This window comes from Nuphar pumila, chromosome 4, assembly GCF_984573655.1.
Source record: "Nuphar pumila chromosome 4, dmNupPumi1.hap1.1, whole genome shotgun sequence".
Lineage (NCBI taxonomy): Eukaryota > Viridiplantae > Streptophyta > Magnoliopsida > Nymphaeales > Nymphaeaceae > Nuphar > Nuphar pumila.
This window is the reverse complement of record NC_143252.1, coordinates 140015611-140036080: the sequence shown is the minus strand read 5'-3', so window position 1 is coordinate 140036080 and position 20470 is coordinate 140015611. Positions and strand designations below refer to the sequence as shown.

General features: G+C 39.5%; 1 protein-coding gene across 1 annotated transcript; it reads right to left on the bottom strand.

Annotated features, from left to right (window-relative positions):
• Nucleotides 1–202: 202 nt before the first annotated feature.
• LOC149841318 (sugar transport protein 5-like) lies at nucleotides 203–8022 on the bottom strand. The gene is made up of 4 exons (XM_090004753.1): nucleotides 7876–8022; nucleotides 6766–7085; nucleotides 2867–3496; nucleotides 203–931 (listed from the first exon to the last, which is right to left on the bottom strand). Exons 1-4 carry the CDS (start codon nucleotides 8009–8011, stop codon nucleotides 470–472), a joined length of 1548 nt encoding a protein of 515 aa, XP_089860879.1. The 5' UTR covers nucleotides 8012–8022; the 3' UTR covers nucleotides 203–469.
• Nucleotides 8023–20470: the final 12448 nt, after the last annotated feature.

Here is a 20470-nt window from a genome sequence, read left to right as displayed (position 1 = left end):
TTTATACCAAAACTACGCAGGAGAGAGAGATGTTACATAGTTTTTAATAATATTTTAATAAATGATTTTTTTATATTTGAAAATATAAAAAAACAATTTTGTATTTATTAAATATTTTTTTTCTGTCATGTTTCAAGCTAAACTCATGTCGCCAATCAGGTCATACCAGTATCTTTGTGACATAGCCCCAAAGCAAGGACACAAGAAAAGAGGAAATTGAATAAAGAGAGGCACCCTGCTGCCATCCACCTATGAGATGAACGGCAGAGATATGGCCTCTTGTGGGCACTGTTACATCATTTTCCTGGTGTTAGATTAAAAAACAGCAAATAAACAGCTCACGGAGTTTTACGCTGCCAGCGACCGACCGTAAGTACGGCAGGCAGAGCCAGCATAGCTAGGTCTCTGATCCTGGGGCAGTTTCTCCATGTAAATATCAAAAAAAAAAAACAGCCCACAGTGGTAGTCTTCAAGTATCAAATGTTAGTGACATCCATCTGTCTTCGGTGCTGGATCCAGTTACCACAAACTGTCTCCAGTACCAATGCTTCTCCCACACTTTTTCCATGGCCTCCAGTGGCACCCCCTTGGTTTCCGGCAGGAACGCGGCGATGAAAACCGTCATGATCGCGATAAATCCGGCATAAAACAGGAAAATTCCATACTTGAAATGGCAGAGCATGGAGAGGAAGACCTGGGCCAGCAGAAATGTGGTGGCGAAGTTGACCGCCACAGTTATGCTTTGACCAGCTGGGCGTATCTCTAAGGGGAAGATCTCACTTGGGACCAGCCAACTGAGGGGTCCCCAAGACCAACCGAACCCAGCTGCATAGGCACACATGAGCACCAGCACCAGCACTGCATCACCCTTTGACAATTGTGTTGTGCCTGAGCTCCCTATCTTCACACCAAGAACACATGCAACAGCCGCCTTCCCACCGGATCAAAGCCAGACCAAGGAAAACAAGAACATTGTCATAATAAATTTCATGAAGTTGGGGGGTTCTCCATTGAGGGTTTGGAATTGAAATCTAAAACTATTGTTCAGTAACTACTAGTATGATTCTGCAAGCAACTTTTTTTTTTTTGGTTAATGAAGGGAACCGATGTTTTTTTAATTTTTTTTTTTTTGGGGGGGGGGGAATAGTCCTCCCCACAATCAAGGGTCTCATGTTCCTCAGGCAAAAAAAGAAAATAGGATCAATCTCTAACACGTAGGGCTGGTAAACGAGCCGATCGAACCAAGCAGAGGGTGTTCAAACTTGGCTCATTCTAGCGGTGAGCCGAGCTGACCTTGAGCTCATGGCGAGCCTGAGTTAAATGAGCCAAGTTCGAGCTCCTGGCTAACTCGAGTTAAATGAGTAACTCTAGCTCGCTTATTTATGAAAAAATTGAAATTAGAGACAACAGAATTTGGACTCTAAACCTATTGAGCCAAGCACAGACTGGCTCACTTACAAAATAAAGGCATTGTTTCAAAGGTATAAGCAATAGGATTTGATCTCTAAACTCATTGCTTGCAAGCCAAATACTTCAACCATCTATAAAAGATTGTTGCCTAATTGGCTTCAAAGAGATACAGAGACCTATGGAACACAGGGCATGTGTCGCGTAGGTAGGCACCTTTTTTTTTATGATGAAAAACCTACGCCGAAGCAAGGAAAACCTCAGGTGGGGCTCCATGACCATCTTGCCTTAAGTCGCCCACCTCTGAAAGGGGGTTTGATCAGGTGCCTTCATCTTAGCACACTCCAACCACCACCTTGATGGCCACACAGGAGACGCCCTGTAGTGGTCACATAGGCAGGCACTTAAGCGATCCCTTTATCCCAACTCCTAATTGGCTCATTACCCAGTCTCAAAAGACTCCATTATTGTAAAAGCATACCCAGTTATAATTAAGGCCACAAACTCCCTTATAGAGATCCTTGAATGCCTTGGAATTTTATAGAGATCCAGCGATACGCGGATCAATGCATGGGACCCGTAACTTGATTCAACTCTCTTTCAAACAAGATCATTTCAGGGGTAGCCCACGTGGCGGGCGGGGGTGGTTGTGAGGGCCTTGAGATGAAGGCATTGAATCGAACCCCACCAACGTGCAGATGTGTCCATAGCTTTCATAAGGCAGGGTGTGGTCGTGGAGCCCAACCTGGGATTTTCCTTGCTTTGGCGAGGGTTCCTTTTCAGCATTGCTCCGCACCACCTTAGGTTCTTGGATTTGAGATCCAAAGCCCTCAAACGCATTCTTAAGTTACACAACAGAATTGAGATCAGGTGCAATGCCATTGCACACTTTAAGTGTGCTGCTGCAGCTAAACACCCAACATCAGATGTTGGGCCCCACCGTAGTTAGCAAAACTCTGTTTAACACACATTTTTCAATAAAAAATTGAAAATGAAAAAAAAAAAAAACAATTGAAACTTCGTCCTTTTTAAAAAAAAATCAGCAAAAAAAATGCGTTTTTTTGAGAGAAGCGTTTAGAACATGAAAACTTATATTTAAGTAAAATACTTTTCAAAAGAGCTCAGTTATGGATCCAACTAGATCAGATCTTGGATTCAGATCATAATGATTCTTGAATCTGAATCTCATTGTTCTTATGTCCTAACTAGTTTCTCATATATATACACTTTTGTAAAATTAAAATCTAATTAAACCCGTAAGTGTAGTTTGCCAATTTTGTTGCGACTCATTCTTTCATACCGATTTTCTCAGCCATCTTTTTTAATGTGAGACCTTTCAAATAAGGTTTACGTATTGCTAACTATGGGCCCCACAGCTGAGGCTGTATTTAGACACAAAAAAGTGTGCAATCACATTGCACATGTGGATAGCAGTGAAGAGAGTAAGATGGTCCCTTACCAAGCATAAGATCATCTGAATCCCACCCTCCATGAATAAAATTTTCCTGCCATACCGGTCAACGATGTAAGTCGAGATAAGAATGGAGACCAGATTGACCAAGCCGAGTATCACAGCAGCCATGAGTGACGAGTTGCTCCCGAAGCCGACACTTCGAAACAGAACTGGTGCATAGAATGCAATCACATTGATCCCGGTGAGCTGCTGGAAACATGGGATCGCAATCGACATCACGAATTGAGGTCGATATCGGCGCTTAAGTATGTTTCTGAAGGGCTTCTTCACGGCTTGGGACCTCTCACTATCTTCGGCTAGGCATTGCAGCTCGGTTTCAATGTCGGCTCCATGTCCGCGGACCCGCTGCAGGGCACGCCTCGCGTCATCCATCTTACCACGTTGTATCAGGCTGCTGGCAGTGTCGGGCACAAGCAGCGCACCGATGGTCATGATCAGTGCCGGGACCACGGCAAGCCCGAGTGACAGCCGCCAGCCCCAGCCATGGATCTTAGCCGTGCCATAGTTGATCAGGTTGGCGGCTACCACGCCAATGGCTATGAAGAGCTGGAAGCCGGTGTTGAATGCGCCACGCCATTTTGGTGGAGCCATCTCTGAGAGATACACTGGGGTAGCCTGCTCCAGAAGCAGCAAAATGTGTAAATGATGGAAATACCAATTTTCCAGAAATCTGGGATAAGTTGGGATTTCTGGATATTTGAGTTGGACCCATATGTCCAAGCAGTATATGGACCTGTGTTCGGTTTGAAAGTCTATAAACCAACCCTGGGTTTGACTTCAGAACTGACAGGATCTAGCAATTCAACGTACAAAGAGATTTCAAAACAGAGCTTAATTTTAGTCAATTTACCGGGTCTAGTTTTTACCATCTTGATCCATACCGGATGTATCTAGGCATAATATAATGAGGATCCAGACCCTGTGCCAAACCCTTCTAAAGCTGACCCTGTCCAGTTAACTCTGACACATTCAGGGCCCTGCCATAAACATGGTTTTGAGACGTTCAGACACCGAACTACAAGGGTTTGCTGGGTTGGATCCATATCCATTGGACAAGAATCTTTATTCGGATCAGGACATCTGAACCGACCAACTCACACCCGACTATTAAGTCAAAGCCTGCAACAGTAACCAAACAGCTCATAAAGCAAGAATTGGATCGTACTGAAGGATCCATTTAAATATGGGCTACCTATGTTTGCATACCGCAACGGCTGGACCTGCCACAAATTTGTTCGTGCTCAGTTTGTATAGCTGGCGAGCCAAGCCATGAGCAGCTTGTTTAACATAAACAAGTCGAGCCCTAACACACGGTGTTCAACTCTGCTCAACTTGAGAGAGCTCACACACTCGTAAATATATGAGAATGAAAACATACCCAATAGAAAGCCTTCCTAACCTACCCACTAAAAAATATTTATAGGATTTTTGGTGTTTTTTTTTTTAAATTCCTACCTTACATATGTGATTTATGGGCTTGTTTTTGTATGAATGAGTTCTTGGCGCATTTAATTCCAATGCATGGATATGTTTTTATAAGGTTTAAAAAATCAATGGCCTACAATTTCATAAAATTTTTAGGCTCCAAATACCATTTTTTCCATCCAAAATGCATGATCCAAGTTCTGATTTCTAGTAAATCAATCATGCTGAACACATCTGTAAGGTCAAAATTTTGAAAAAATACCAAAAATCCGATGAATGTTTCTTAATGGGTAGGTTTATAAGGTTTTCTATTAGGTAAGTTTTAATTTTCCTATATATATATATATATATATATATATATATATATATATATATATATATATATATATATATATATATATATATATATGAACTATTAAATATAATGTATAAAAAATACATATATTCCATGTAGAAATAACATAGAATGTCGCTACACAAACAAGCCCTTATTGGCTTGTTTCATTTGGGGACAAGCCGAACTCAAGCTCAGTTCGGCCAAACAAGAACACAAGCCGAGTCACAAGCTCAATCTACTGGTAAACAAGCTGATCCCAAATATGACGCGTTTGGTTCATTCTGCTTGTTTACCAGCCCCTACAGCTAACTTCCCAAGTACATGAAAGTGAACATTACAAAATGTGGCCCATTTTTCCGAGTTGAGATCAAAGGTGTGGTTAGGTGCCATGGCTATGTGATACTAGCCAATCACATAACTTCATTGCATGGGGTCCACACCTACAGAGTGTAGGCCCCACATGAAATGCTGTCATGATTGGCTGTGTCAAATAGCCATGGCACTTAGCCGATCTCTGGATTCCTTGCTTAATTTTCCCAAAACAATAATAAATTCTCCCGTTTTCTTCAACTTTGAGGAAATAATAATTTCCTTCTTTTGTCAGAGGAGGGGGTAAAACTGCAATTGAAATTTTTTGACTGATAATTCATAAATCCATCCACGTTATCCAGTTTATGGTTTGATTTGTAGCAATACAACAATATATTAATAACAAACAACAATTGCAAAGATGATAGTGATGATAATAATATGAAAAGAGAAGAGAGGAGTCCGGATCTGGTGCAATCACATGGCACAAAATTTGTGCATTAAGAACCTGCTTGCCCTCCATCAGGCCTTGGGCCCCACAACTGACAGGCCTGTCTCCAAGATGGAGGGTGATCAGGTGTTTAATGCACAAATATTTGTGCAATCATAATGCACCTTATCTTTTCACATTAAGCACCTGATCACCCTCCATCTTTGGGACAGGGCCTGTCAGGTTTGGGACCCATGACCTGATGGAGGGTGATGGCGTGCTTATTGCACCCGATCCGGAGTGAGTAAAAGTGTGCATTACGATAGTAGCGACAGTGGAAAGAAAATTTAAATCCTATCCTATCATAAATTTTATAAAAATATAAGAATAGTTGAGGCAAAAAAAAAATTAGCTCTTTTATAACTTTGTGTTAAATGACAACGGTACGATGTGTCTATTGAAGGAAAATATTGGGCATTTGTGCATTTTTTTTCCAAAATTTTGAAGTGTTACATGGCACTAGTGTAATTTTTGCATACAAAGTTATATTAAAATCTCACCTAATGATCTCTCTCTCATCCTCTCTCTCCCTCTCTCCTTGATGTTCTTGATTGTCAATTTTTCATGACCATTCTACCTTACAACTAAACAGTTTTGTTACATGGCTTTAATTGAGAAAGTGGTTATTATAGAAGGTAGCTATTTGTTATTGTAAGGTTAGTATATCAATAATAGAGGTTAAGAAATAGCTTCATAGCTGGCCCTATCGATTTTTGGTTCCAATGACATCTCCAGCACTTTTACTTTGGCTCATACACCTCTCAATTCATATATGCAGTATCATCAATGGTGCACATTTTTTTAACACTTTTTTGACATATAAGTGTTTTAAAATTAGTTTTTTCCTTCCTCGCAATTATTGACAAGATGCATTGTTAATCTTGTCAAAGTTTTCTTCAATTAGGAGTTGTACAAAAGGGTAGTTGTTTAGTTTTTTTTCATAATTTTTTTAAGACAAAATATTTTATTTTATATATAGACTTTTTGTTTTCTGATAGACGAGCTGAAATTTTATATGTAGACTTATTTTTATATATTCTTAATTTTTTGTTCTCATAATAAAACATAGAGATAAATTTTATATCTAAATCCCGGCTCGGCTCGGTTAGAGTAAAAAACTTGACCAACCGGATTTCCAGCTATTGTCTCTAACCAAACACAGGGACCCCACAAAGCCCGCATTTACATAGTTAAGGTTTTTTATGAGAGTAAGCGTAAACCATGATGACCATACCTAAGCCACAAATGAGCTAGTCCATGCAACAAGTTATCCATGGAACTTGACAAAGGGAGTGAGCTAGGCTAGGAAGATCATGAGTTTACCTGGTTGGTGAAGCCGACTCCGAAACCGAGCAAGATGCGACCGAGGATGAGCATGGCCACATTGATCGCGGCACCGTTAATGGCTGCCCCTGCTAGGAACGTCGCACCGCCGAGGAGCATGGTAGCTCTGCGGCCGAGTGCCCGCGTCACTCGGCTGGCTCCAAGCGAAGCCACCAAGCCGGCTATGTAGAGGGAGGAGGTGAAGGACGTGAGGAGCTGGCTGTCATACATGCAGTAGTCATTCTGTTTTGCCTTGCTCATCTTCCTCAGCACCGAAGGGAAGAACCTCTTCAAGAACGACTCCATCGTCATCACGCCACCTGAAGAAGCAAGTAGCGTCCCACACGTTTCACCGATCAAGTCAGCATGACCGTCCATCTCGAGAGCCAACCCTCTAGATAAGTGGAAGCTCTGTCCCCACCTTTCACAACATGGGTCCCATCCCTTAACTCTAGAATTAGAGTCAAGTTTGGTGGTTTGTGAACTTTTTTTTTTATAACCCGAAGAAACCGCAGCCAGCACGAAGAGCTGGTCGTGCTGGCTCAGCTTGCCATACCTATCGCCATTGTGCCAGCAGCATAAAACTCGAAGGCTAGGATCCCTGCCTCCGAGGCTGATCGACTCTTATTCTAGGTTTAGCATAGACCATTTACAAATATTGGCTTGACTGGATTAGCCAAGTAAGTTTTAGAGGCTTGAAAAGACTGACAAAAAGAGAGAGAGAGAGAGAGAGAGAGAGAGAGAGAGGATCAACTTTATCACTCATGAAGATCAACAAAATGTTGAACCCATAAACGGAACAAAATAGAAAAACAAAACTAAAATATAGAAAAACAAAAGCAAAAGAAAAAGAAACTACATACAGCTACCAACAAACAACAAAGCCAAGCTCAACCAGGATCCTCTGGATAAGAAGGAACCACCGATGAGTGAACGTTGTTCAGATGGAAGGAGAGGTCTCTAAGATGCATACGTAGAATCGCGTATACATCAACCAAGATTTTATGGACAAGATTATTAAGTATGACCGGAATTTGACCAAAAGTAGCATCATTGCGTGCCATCCAAACAAAGAGAGAGAGAGAGAGAGAGAGAGAGAGAGAGAGAGACCTGAGATGCCGATGTCGTAGCCGAAGATGAGGCCTCCGGTGGCTGCAACGATGCATGTGATGTAGACGGTGAAGGTGAGCTTTTCTCTCCCGAAATCCCTCACCGGCCCGATGACCGTTAGAGCCCCCACGGCCATCCCCCTTCTCTCTCTCACTAGACCCTTTTTAGTGCCCACACTCTCTCACTAAACGCACTAACAAGGGAGGGACGAGAGAGAGAGAGAGAGAGAGAGAGGTGTGGTGGTTGAACACCAGATTCAACCGTCGGTCTCATATTGAATTCCTTCCAACCACCCTTGAGAGAATACAAAAAATCTAGGACTTCCCAGTGAGAGGTTCATAATTTTTCTATTAATCCCAAAACGGGTACTCATCTTTCTGAATTTCTTGATATGGGCCTCTCGTTTCTGGAAACTGCTAAACAGAGACCTATCCAGCTATCCTTACTATATTGACCATGAACTCATCTTAAATCTCAGTTAAATTGAATTAGATGACATTAATACAATCAAATGACTAACATATCTACAATGTTATATAAGCACTTTTCAACTCTCCAAAGGACATTATAAAAAACTTAAAAAGTCATCTTTCCCAAGATGTTGGAGTTTAACCTGAGTGCTCTATTTGGTAGCTTTGCTGAATTCCGTGGCATATCAGAATATTCAGAAAAGCCATGCTGTTCTTGGAATTAAGTGCAAAGGTTGGCCTCAAATTAAATAATCCCTTTACTTTTAGTGTGTGTGGGGAGGTGAACTCATCTACTACGCCACGTGCCAACAACCACTGTTTTAAAGACAGTTTTACGAGGCATTAGAAGTACGGGTGTTAAACGGGTCCGGTTTACCTGGACTCAACTAGGACCAAACCCTATAAAGTCCGGGTATGGTGACAAATAAGAAGACCCGATTAAGACCTAGGTCGGGACTCGAAGGTCTGATTAATACATGGACTTGAGTATAGTTTGTGAAATTTTATATCAGACCCGAGGCCGACCCGAGTTTCGATTAAGACCCATAAAATTTCAATGTTTGTGTGCCGTTAAAAACTGGGGCTTTTCGTAGAAACATACAACTTCTGGTGCATTTTTGCAGGGCTCACAATGACAATGCAAATGTTGTGATCCTTTTCCTCGCCAAAAAAAAGCCCCAAAATCAACAATCTACCCCCTTTCAGGGGAAACGTTTCACGTTTGGGGGAGGGGAGGGGAGGGGAGGGGTTAGATTTATTTACCGTGGAAGGAGGCTCCGTGCAAGAAAAAAAGAGAAGAAAAAGAAAAGACCATAAAAAAATAATTAAAGGTAATTATTGTTCCTTTTCACTTATTTAGTTTTTGTTATTATATTTAATTTATTTGTTTGTTATTATATATTTTAGTCAATTTTTGTAACTAAAGGTGATTTTAATTTAGATCTTTGCTTTTTACTTTAGTTTTTCTTGAATTCTTAATCACAAAGCCCCATCAAGAAGTTTTGTAAAAGAATTCAAGTAGACTTTGCTCTCTATTTTTTCTGTTTACTAAAGACTGATTATTACAAAGGTTTTTTTTTTTAAAGATCTTTAAGTCAAATCAACATTTTACTGAACAAAGAATAACCTCCTTCATGATAGATGTTCTTAATTTTCTACGGTTATTATTTATATATATTTTATAGTTCAAATATGTTTTTTTCTAACAAATCATTCTAACCTTATTTCTTGGTAGTTTCGAGGCTTACGTTTAGTTGCACCTCATTCAGAATTTTAAAAAATGACTCATTACGCCTCACACCTTTAAAAACCTTGCCAACAAACAGTGTAGCTGTCCTCGGCGATGAATCGCTCAAATTGCCGAGGAACCGTGATGCCCGCTGAACACGATTAGTCGGTGCCAATGTATACTGGATATCGGTACATCGCCAAATTGTCATAAACAGGGAACGAGAAACCGTGATTCAGCTGTTTCTATAGAAAAAGCCAAAAGAAATACAACATTGCTATTCATGAAGATCAACAAAATGTTAAACCCATGAAATGAACAAGAGCAAAAGCCAAAATAAATAAAATAAAGCAGCAACATGAGGGAGCATACACATGATCACATAAACATCCACCAAGATTTTATGTACCAAATTATGAATGTTAACCAAAATTTGACAAAAATGAGCATCATTGGGCGGCATCCAAACAAACCACCAATAGGTAAGCAACCACATCCGCCAGATAAACCTTCACCTCATGCTACGCCTAATACAAACCGGGTCCAAGATTGGATCGAGCAGAAAGAGAGAGAGAGCATGGGCATTGAATCAATAAAAACATGAATAAAAGAAATTTATATCTTAAATAAACTAAGTAAAATGATAAGACCTCCAATACCATCAAAGAGAAGTGGACAGCTCTCTCTTGTTTGGCAGAGGCGGGGAAGATGGAAGAGGAGTTGCTAGGAATGCCTGTGAAGGGACAATGGAAGTAGCTTTACACACCCGTTCCTTCGTACCGACCAAAGAAAGTGGTGAAGATAAGTCATTGAAATGTTTGCTTTTACCAAGAGGATCAAAGGAAAGGATATGAAGCCTTTAAAATTAATATGTACATAAATAATATTTAAAGTCATATTAAAAGTAATGAAATTTAAATAATTTGTTAAGTAGACAAAAAATTATATCATATATTTTTATGGGTTTATTAAAGAGGTACGTTGACATATCTTGAATTTAACTTTTTTTTAGCAAAAGAGTTGTATTAACATAAATTTTTATATAAAATATTACAATCATTTAGTTGATTAATCATGATTTACTGAAAAGTCCATTAATCATATTTAGTCAAATTAAGAATTACTTATTAAAGTTGACCATGTTTTTTAGCGATTAATCAAATTTTATTTATCTTACCGATTAATTACGATTTACCGAATAATCCAAACACCAATGTTGACCGATTAATCACGATTCACCGATGAGGACAGTTACTGAGGACAAGTTCGGTTACTATGCCAATCACCACCACCACCCGAATTAACAGCTTCTAAGCTCGCTCTTAATTTTGTTTGAAAGGGGTTTCCATGGTGAAAAGATCAGGTGCAATATGATTGCACCAATATTTGTGCATTAAGCACCTGATCACCCTCCATCTTAGGGACAGGGCTGTCAGGTGTATGGCCCATATCAGAATTATGGATTTTAAAGCTTGTTGGTGGGCCCCCGTGGTAAAGTGTGTCAGGTGTCCTCCATTCATGATAAAAATGTGAAGTTTGTAGGTAGGGGTGTCAACGGCTCGGGTTTAGTTCGGACCCAGATGAAACCAGACCTGGTCCTGATTTTTGGGTATGGTTAAAATACTATTTTTTATGATTTTTGTATTGAAAATTTGCAGGTCTTAATCGGAACTTGGGTCGGGCCCGAGTCTAGTATAACATTTCACGAACTATACATGGATCCATGTATTAATCGGACCTTTGGGTCAGGACCCGAGTCTTAATCAGGTCTTCTTATTTATCACCATACCTGGACTCTATAAGGTTTAATACGGATTGGTGCGGGTAAACCCGACCCTTTGACACCCTTATTTGTAGGTGCCCAACTCGTTCTAAAAATGGGCAGTGTGGTTAGTAGATGCCCAACTGGTTTCTCATACGTCCACCATCCGAGAATTTTGAGTAATTTACAAAATGTCACCTAACTTACCAGTTATTTATAGAATCACCCAACATTTCATTTTTCACATTTAGCTGCCGGCTTTATGTGAGTAAGTTTGAAATACCCGCTTGAAGTGCAAAACAATCTTTTAATCATTTTTTATCAATTAACTCAACTTATATGCTCTTTTATTAGATGTTTGATTGTAGGTTAAAGTTTTGGTAGAAAGTTTTTTTTTTCAAAACAGTGGGACCCATGGATTTCTCCATGTTTCTAGCAAACATGGAAAAGCTTTAACCTCAGCTTTTGGGACAGTTTTGGCTTATTTATCCGGGAAAACATGTTGGATGCAAGGACAACTTACCTTTTTCTCCATAAAGGTTTTATCCCACTTTTTTTTTCCTCCAAATATTTTTCCAGAATGCAAATGGGGCCTTAAGGAATTGATTTCCTTTGAAAAAAAAAATCCCCTTTTTTTCATAATTTTCTTGATTAGGCAAGCTAGGGATTAATATCCTTGCAATTGATTGAATTGGATTATGCACCTCATTTGCTGAGATGATGATGCAGTGATTATAAGGATCGCTCCTGAACTCCGCAAGAATTGCCACCATAATTTAACTACAAAACTAAAAACTATTTAAAACATGAAATTGAAGAAAAATAACTAAAATTATCTCATGATTCGTTCATCAAGCTCTCTTTATCCTCTTTACAATGAATATATATAGCAAACCCAGAAGGACCTTAGAAACCCTAATCCTACTATGAATATGAGATAAATCTGAAACTTAACTAAGAGATGAACATGAACTCTACAAGAATCCACACCCTAGTGCATCTATAAAACTGAAAAATTAAGTAAACATGGAAAATAATATGAAATTGAGAAAAAATCACAAAAAAAGTCACATAATTCATTTATCAAACTCTCTTTTTTCTCTTTACAATAAATATATATAGCAAATTCAAACGGACCTTAGAAACCTTAATCCTACTACATATCTGAGATAGATTTGAAACCCAACTAAGATATAAACAAGATCTAAAAATCAATATCCAACTAGCATAATTAAAAAAAAATATGAATAATTAAGATAGATCTTGGACCCTATTAACCCGGTAGTGTCTTGCTCTCACTCTTGCATTAGATCATTAATAAGACTGATCTTATTTGAGCACAATAGATATTTTTGAGTGAAAAAATGTGTGTTGATAGCCCCAAAGAGGTTTAGCATAGTGGGATGGGACTTAGGCGGCTAGTCATGTGGTCTAGGTTCAAATCTTATGGGCATCACCCCTTGTGTAAGCCGAAGCATGATGACTACCTGGGGGTAAGGGGTAAGTCCACGGAGTTTTATGCTATCAGGACAATGATCGTAATTACAATAGGCTACCAGGACAACGATCATAAGTACAACATGCAGAGCTAGCGTGGCTAGGTCGTTGATCTTAAGGGTGGTTTCTTCGTGTAAAGAAAAAAAAGTGTCTTGATAAATCAAATTGCTATACCATGAGGATTATAGGAGGACCATTGTGTTTGACATTTTGGATTGGGTCTAACCCTAAATGTGATCTGGTTTGACACTAATGAAGGCTTTAGTGGGGGAAAAATTACGTAAATGTGAAAAGGTTCACATTCAATATGGCATGTGAATTGTTCACATGCACAAATGCCATGTATGTAACCTGCCACTTTCCTTTCACTATAAGTCGAGGCATGACTGCTTGATGAGTGCAACCAAGGGTGTCCTCATTTCTCATTGGGTTCAGGATCTTGCTCACCATCGACTTTATGGCTTGGGCTCATCGTGGGTGTTGATAGGCTGAGGAGAATGCCCTACACATGCACACCAACGCTTGTTTCTTCTATGGCAAATATCGGTATGTGCTATATATTTCTTTAATAGATTCCGATTATGGTTTCACATGAATGCCAACATTGGCTTATGGGCCCATGCCGTGTATCTGCTGCGCGTGGTGTGGGTTTGTCGGCATTTTTGCGTAGCTCATCAAAAAAGTTGTCACCGAAGAGGCATTCACCGACGACACATAGTCTGCAAGACAACAACAATCGTTGTCTCTGTGCAAAGGCTAGCGGTGGTCACTGCCGACGAACAAGGTCTCTAGGTCCCAGTTTCTATCAGGATTATGTAGTCACCCCTTTTCGGAGTCCCATGAAAGCCATCAACCAAGGTGTTTTGGTTTTCTGGGCCACGACTTGGCTCCAATTGTTGCACAGTCATGGTCAACGTCAGTCGACCGCCTGAGGCCGGCCATCATTGACTATGCTTGAGGCTGGACTTTGTAGCAGCAAAAATTATCAGTAAAGGGGGGTCATGATCCCTTTTCGAGCCCCTTTTTCCACCAATACGGATCAGTGTTGTGAGAGGCGTACGCCTCAGTACCTGAAGCGTACGCCTCAGAGGCGAAGCGCAAGCTTAAGGTACCGAGGTGCTTTAGTGAGGCGTTTGAGTCTTGAAGCACATGCTTCACATGGGTGAAGCGCACGCCTCGCATCGAGGCACGCTTCGCTTCAAAAGCGTACACATCATGTTACTTTTCCATCTTCGATGCGCGGTGGCCGAAACCTCAGCTTTTAGTGGCTCGTTGGAGCCGAAGTTGGTGGTGCCAGCAGCTGCATTAGATGAGAAGAAGAAGCAGCCGACCTCTGGGCTGTCAAGGAACGACAATGTTAAAGACGAAATGTTGTCTTTCTTCTTTGCGATCGTCCTTCCGTCCAGAGTGTAGTCGGGGAGAGACTCGGACCACTCCGACCTTGAGGCATTGGTGCGGGAGGCAGAAAGTTGTCGGGTGGATCTCGAGATGCGACTGAGGAAGCGGGGCAGGAAGCCAGCCAACGGGCGAAAGGAGCCGCTGAATCATGTGGAGGCGGAGCAACAGAGGCAGGAGAAGGTGAACCAGAGGTTCTATGCCCTGCGAGTTGTCGTCCCCAATGTCTCAAAGATGGACAAGGCATCACTTCTCGGTGATGCCATCTCCTACATCAATGAGCTCCACAACAAGATGTAGGGGCTTGAGTTGGACCGGGATAATTTGCAGAGCAAGGTCGAGGCATTGAAGAAGGATTTGGCTGCCCGAGAATCGCTGATCTCCAGCTCAATGAAGATCTTATCTTGGAACCTTCTGGGCTTTGCGGTTTTTTTCTTTCTCTTTGTTGCAAACGGTATCTGATTCGACCTCACTCAGGCAAATTCTTTCCCAAATCAAAAGATTTTGGATGGTGTAACGAATCGGGTTCTGTTTCAAATCGGCGAGGGCCGATTCGATCTAAATCGGCCGATTCAGACTGATTTTATTTGTTTCTATCGCCCAGAGATGATGTTTATGCTTACATTCATCAATGGAGGTGTGCAACTATTTGTTCATATAGAATTTTTATTTTGATCATGAAGCTTACACTTCAACGCCTCGAGGCTTATGCCTCACTTCATAACAGGCTCAATGCCTCGCTTCGCCTCATCACATTTAACAACCTTGATACGGATGGCCTAGGCTGACGGTGGCATTCCTTGGTGGCTGCTAGGGCTGCCCGCTGGAGTGAGATAGCTGGATGGTGGTTTTGAGGGGACTATACCCTACCAGCGCCATTGGCAGAGGGAGACCAATGATAGGGTTGTCGCCATCGTCAGTGGCATTTTGGGCTGGCCATCGGTTCTGGTGACAACAAGTAGTCAAAATGGGGGCTGATGTGCAAAAATCCCCTTTTTGCTATGTGTTTCTAGGTTTTATCCTTTTTTTTTCATTGAAGGCATTTACCTTCTGCCGTTAGACGGTAGTGGAGGATGGAGGTCGCCGACACCATCGTCCAACTGTCGTCGGTCGGACAAGTGATGGCTGCTCATCAGTGGCGATTGTAGCCTCAATGATAGATGTATATAAAAAAACAAAAAAACTATGAACCCTTACCTGCGCCAGCTCTGTTGGCTATCTGACTGTTGTCATCGAGGAGGTGCTGGTGAGATGGTCACCATCATCGGCGGCCTTGTCGTTGCCATCCACTATATGGGGACAGAGGCTTTAACACGAGCTCATCATGGATTTTGATTTTTTAGAAAATCGAAAGCCTTCGATTTTCTGAAAAACTAAAAGGCCATCGAGACCCGGGTCAAATCGGGTACATCGACCCAGTGGCATGCCCGATCTAGACCCATTTTGGGTGGTTCAGGTATGCATCACATTATAGTCGATCTTGATCCACGTATCAAATCCATTAAGGAATTGGGTGGATGAGGTTAAGACTCGATCTATTGAACGAGATCGAAGCTGGACCCATTTTAGATATCGAGTCTAGGTCTAACCCGCTTCATACTCGATCCATGGATATGGACTCGGCCCGCATCTTTTTTGGAATGGGTCCAGGTTTGGACCAGGTCAGGTTCTTGGATCTAACCCAGGTCTGGATTGAACTGGCTCAGGGCCTGGTGCGAGGCAGGTTCCTGGATCTGACTTAGGTCCTGTATAGACCAGGTGCAAATTAGGATCAGGTTGAGGTTCAGACCCGACTTGAGTCCTATTTAGATTGGGTCTGGATCTGGATTGGTTTCAAGATCGTGATATGACCGAGATTTGTTACGGATTGAGTTTGGATCGTGGGATCCAACCCGAGAACCAGTTATTATGGGTTTAGATTCAGACTGAATTTAGACTGGAGGGATCCGATCCGAGATCCATTAGAACTAGATATGAATCCAGAGTGAATTAGATCAGGTCTTAAATAAGGTCCATGTACTATTTAAACTCATTTAAAATTGAATTAGTTCCGTGACTGGTACGAGGCATTTTGGGGTCGGTTTAGAGCCATTTTTGACCGATTTCTATCGATTTTCACTGGTGCTTGAATGCAAAAACTTTGTTTTCATAAATCTATGAAGTAATATGATTTTTCTCATTCGATTTTAGGGATTTATGAGCTTTTGTAAATATTTTGGATCAGTTCAACTGTTTAAAAATTGGTTTAGGCTATTGGTTGACTGGTTTGAGAATGTTTCAAACTGGTTCGAAGTATTATAAGACCAGTTCCAGCATGCGGACCCCAAGTTTTACCCATAAGAGCATGTTTTTATCATTTTTCATGCTTTATATGTGTTTATTGTTAATAAAGTTTGACTTATGCAAATCTAATACATGTGTTTTATGTTGTTTAAGTTATGCATAATATTTTAAGCATGAATTATGATTAAATTTATGACATTTATGATGTGTTTTCATTAAAATTTATTTATGCATTTAAGTCAAAGTATGAATTTTTATTCTTGATGTAATACATGGTTTATCATGAATATACATGCATTATTATGTGTGCATGAACATGATCTATTATACAAATATGTTTGCGGTAAAAGTTCTCGATGAACTGACTTATGCAATCACTAAAGTGATCTGAGTTGTGTTGATTGAGGTTTTTTTAGACAATATTATGATTGTGTGTGATTTTATGAAACAATGATTCTACCCAAAGGTTGGTCATTGTATTCTAAATTCACACATGGTACAATAGTAGATGTGCAGACCAGCCCATGAAGCATGTTCGTGCCTAAAGATATAGTATTGAATTGCCTTTGGTTACATAATCTATTAGTTTCACAAATTGAAGTCAATTCTTTATGAATTGAGGAAACAAGACAACTATGAGTATTATCGTTTTTACCAAAGTAGAATGATAATGGCTAAATTATGCTTGTTTCAAAAAAAGTAAATATGAAAGGGTCTCAATTTTTACCTTTTCAACAAGAGTCTCGTTTGAGATATAATAAGGTCTTTTTTTTGTTCCTTGTTGTATCAGGTTCTTTCATCATTGACAATTCTAGTAACATCTTCTTGTTCGATGGATCCAATTTTTCAGATTGGAAAGAAATAATAGTATTCATTGTTCGATGGATCCAATTTTTTCAGATTAAAAAGAAATAATATTATTCACTCTTGATTACATGGACTTAAATTTAGCCCTTAGGATTGACAAACCTTCAGCTCTTATAGAGCATAATACAACTGAACAGAAGGCTACTTCTGAAAAGTTGGAGCACTCGAATAGACTTAGTCTGTTGCTTTTACAATCTCAAATGGTTAAAAATATTCGAAGCACTATCCCTTACTACAAGGAATTTCTGGGAGCCATTGAAGCTCAATTTGTTAGTTCTAATAAGGATAGAGCCAATACACTAATGTCTAAATTTGTGTCTATGAAATATTCTAGTGAGAGTCATATTCGACAGCACATCTTAGAAATGAGAAACATTGCATCTCAACTGAATGACATGAAGTTCATCATTTCTGACTCCTTGTTGGTCTATCTGATTTTGACCTCATCGCCTAATGAATATGGACCTTTCAAGATCTCCTATAGCATACCTAACGATGAGTAGTCTTTTAATGACCTCTTGACCAAGTGTGTTGAAAAGTAAGAAAGACTGAAAGGTGAAAGGGTGTTGAGTGCACATATGACTTCTCATAAGGAAAAACATAGGCTGAGAGCAAAGAAAAGTTCTTTTAAGAATAAGAATAAGAAGAAAACCTTTGGAGAAAGTTTAAACTTTCAGGTAAAAGCTAAATCTCAGGCAGAAGGTTCTTTTATAAAGTATTTTTTCTACAGAAAGAAGAGACATAAGAAGATGGACTGCCTAAAACATAAGAAATGACTCGAGAATAAATGTAATAAGTCATTTATTTCTCATAAGTGTAATTTGATTAATGTTTCATTGTATAGTTGGTGGATTGATTTTGATGTCACGGTGCACATTGCCAACTCTTTGCAGACATTTTTAAATAAAAGAAAACTAACAAATCATGAAAGAAATGAAACATCTTCTCAGAAAATAAGTTGCATTCACATGTCAAGAACATTGAGACCTGCAAAGTTGTACTGAAGTTAGAATTCATTTTGGATTTGGTCGAAATATTTTATGTTTCATCCGAAAACTCTAAGCTTATTATTGTTAAAAATTTTATTCCTGTAGCTTCTGTATATGTGTGTGATAGTTTATATTGTTTGAAAAATTAAATTTTAAATTCAAGAATCTCACTCTGTTGAGAACACTATGATTTACAATAAACGTGGCTTAAAGAAGGATCAATCCTATTTGCTTTGGCATCGAAGGTTCAGACACATCTTGAAAGAGAGAGTCTAAAGACTTGTGAAAGAAAGAATTCTTGGATTCCTTAATTTCACAGATACAAAATCATGTGTTGACTGTATAAATGTTAAGCAGTTTAAAATATATAAGAAAGATGCCAAACACAATAATAAAAATTTGAAAATCATGCATATGAATGTTTGCAGAAAATTTTCTTCGTATTATATGAATGAAAAATATTTTGTCACCTTTATAGACAATTACTCACAGTATATATATCTCTACTTATTATTTGAAAAATCAAAAGTCTTTCCGGTTTTTAAAAATTTCAAGAAAGAAGTAGAAAAATAAATCAATGAAGTTATTAAAGTGGTTATGTCTGATAGAGGCGGTGAATATTATGTTTGTTTCACTGAGATGAAACAAAATAAAGGGTCATTAGCATGATTTTTAAAAGAGAAAGGTATTGTACCTCAATATACCTTATCTTATTATGCCTACTAAAATGGTGTAACTAAAAGAAGAAACCGTACACTTAAAAAAATGGTTCGAGTAATATTGAATTACTCAAACTTTCTCTTTATCTTGTACGATGAAGCTCTCAAGACAACAGTGCATATTTTGAATAAGGTTTCTATGAAAGCTATCCAAAAGATATGGCATGTGAAGAGTTCACATACATGAATGTCATGTACGTAACCCCCCCACTCTTGATGAATGCAACCAAGGGTGTCATCATTTCTCATTAGATTCAGGGTCGTGCACACCATCGACTTGACGACCTAGGCTTATCGTGGGCATCGATAGACTGAGGAGAACGCCGTGCACTTGCACCAATGCTTGTTTCTTGCATGGCGAATACCGGTATGTGTCATTTCTTTAATACATTCCGGTTATGATTTCACATGAACTCCAACACATAGTGGATCTAAAAGTCTAGTGATCGTGCTTCCATGGGTTTAAAATCAATTGCCTTACTGTTATACCTAACTCCACAGTTCAGGGATGGCCATTGAACCAATCAACTTGAGCTTGGCTTGAATACAACACGTTAACTACCTATTTGACTTTGGCTCGTTAAGTTAACAATCCGAGTTTGAATCTAAGTAATTAAAGCCCATTCTCAGGCAAAACAGAGCTCAGCTTGGATTAGCTCGATATCAATGCTCGTTACACACACAAATGCCTGATTTTCCCCTTAATGTAAAACATTAATTTACAGTGTACTTTTGAAAGCATGAAATGTTTTGTCATTTATTACCCATTCCTGTGTCTTTAATTTCCTTGTGTATCTACTTAGGGTGTGAATCCTACCATTTAGCTCGAGTAAAATGTCAATTATCTTACAGAATCTCCTTGGTATGCCTTAATGCAAATATGTTCTTGAAGTCCTACTCATTCTATGGCTGCAAATGGATCAACATGGACTAGATCTTGGTTGATCTGAATCAAAATCTGAAATATTTACAACAGAAAAGAACACACGAACGAAAGCCGATGATGTGGGATTTAATCCAGATCTGAAGTGTAGTAATATTTGATCCGTAAAAGAAGACCCAAAAAGAGTATTTTGCTTGCTAAAAGTTCAAGCTCAGATCCAACATAAAATACTAACCCAAATTCTATCTGAATAGACATCCAGGTCTTAGATAAGGGTATCTCTAGCCGAGACTAAAGTGTCATATTCGGATCAGATACCCATCCAAAGCCGATATATTTCAGGCCTAACCTGCCACTATGTTGCACCAAGAAACTTGTTGGAGTACTGATCAGGTCACTGGTTTCCATCAGCATGCAACTGTCAAGGGCTTGCTCCTCTCCATTGTTGCCAAAAATATGGATATATGGCTCTTTGTGAGTTATGTGTCAACGGATAGGGTTT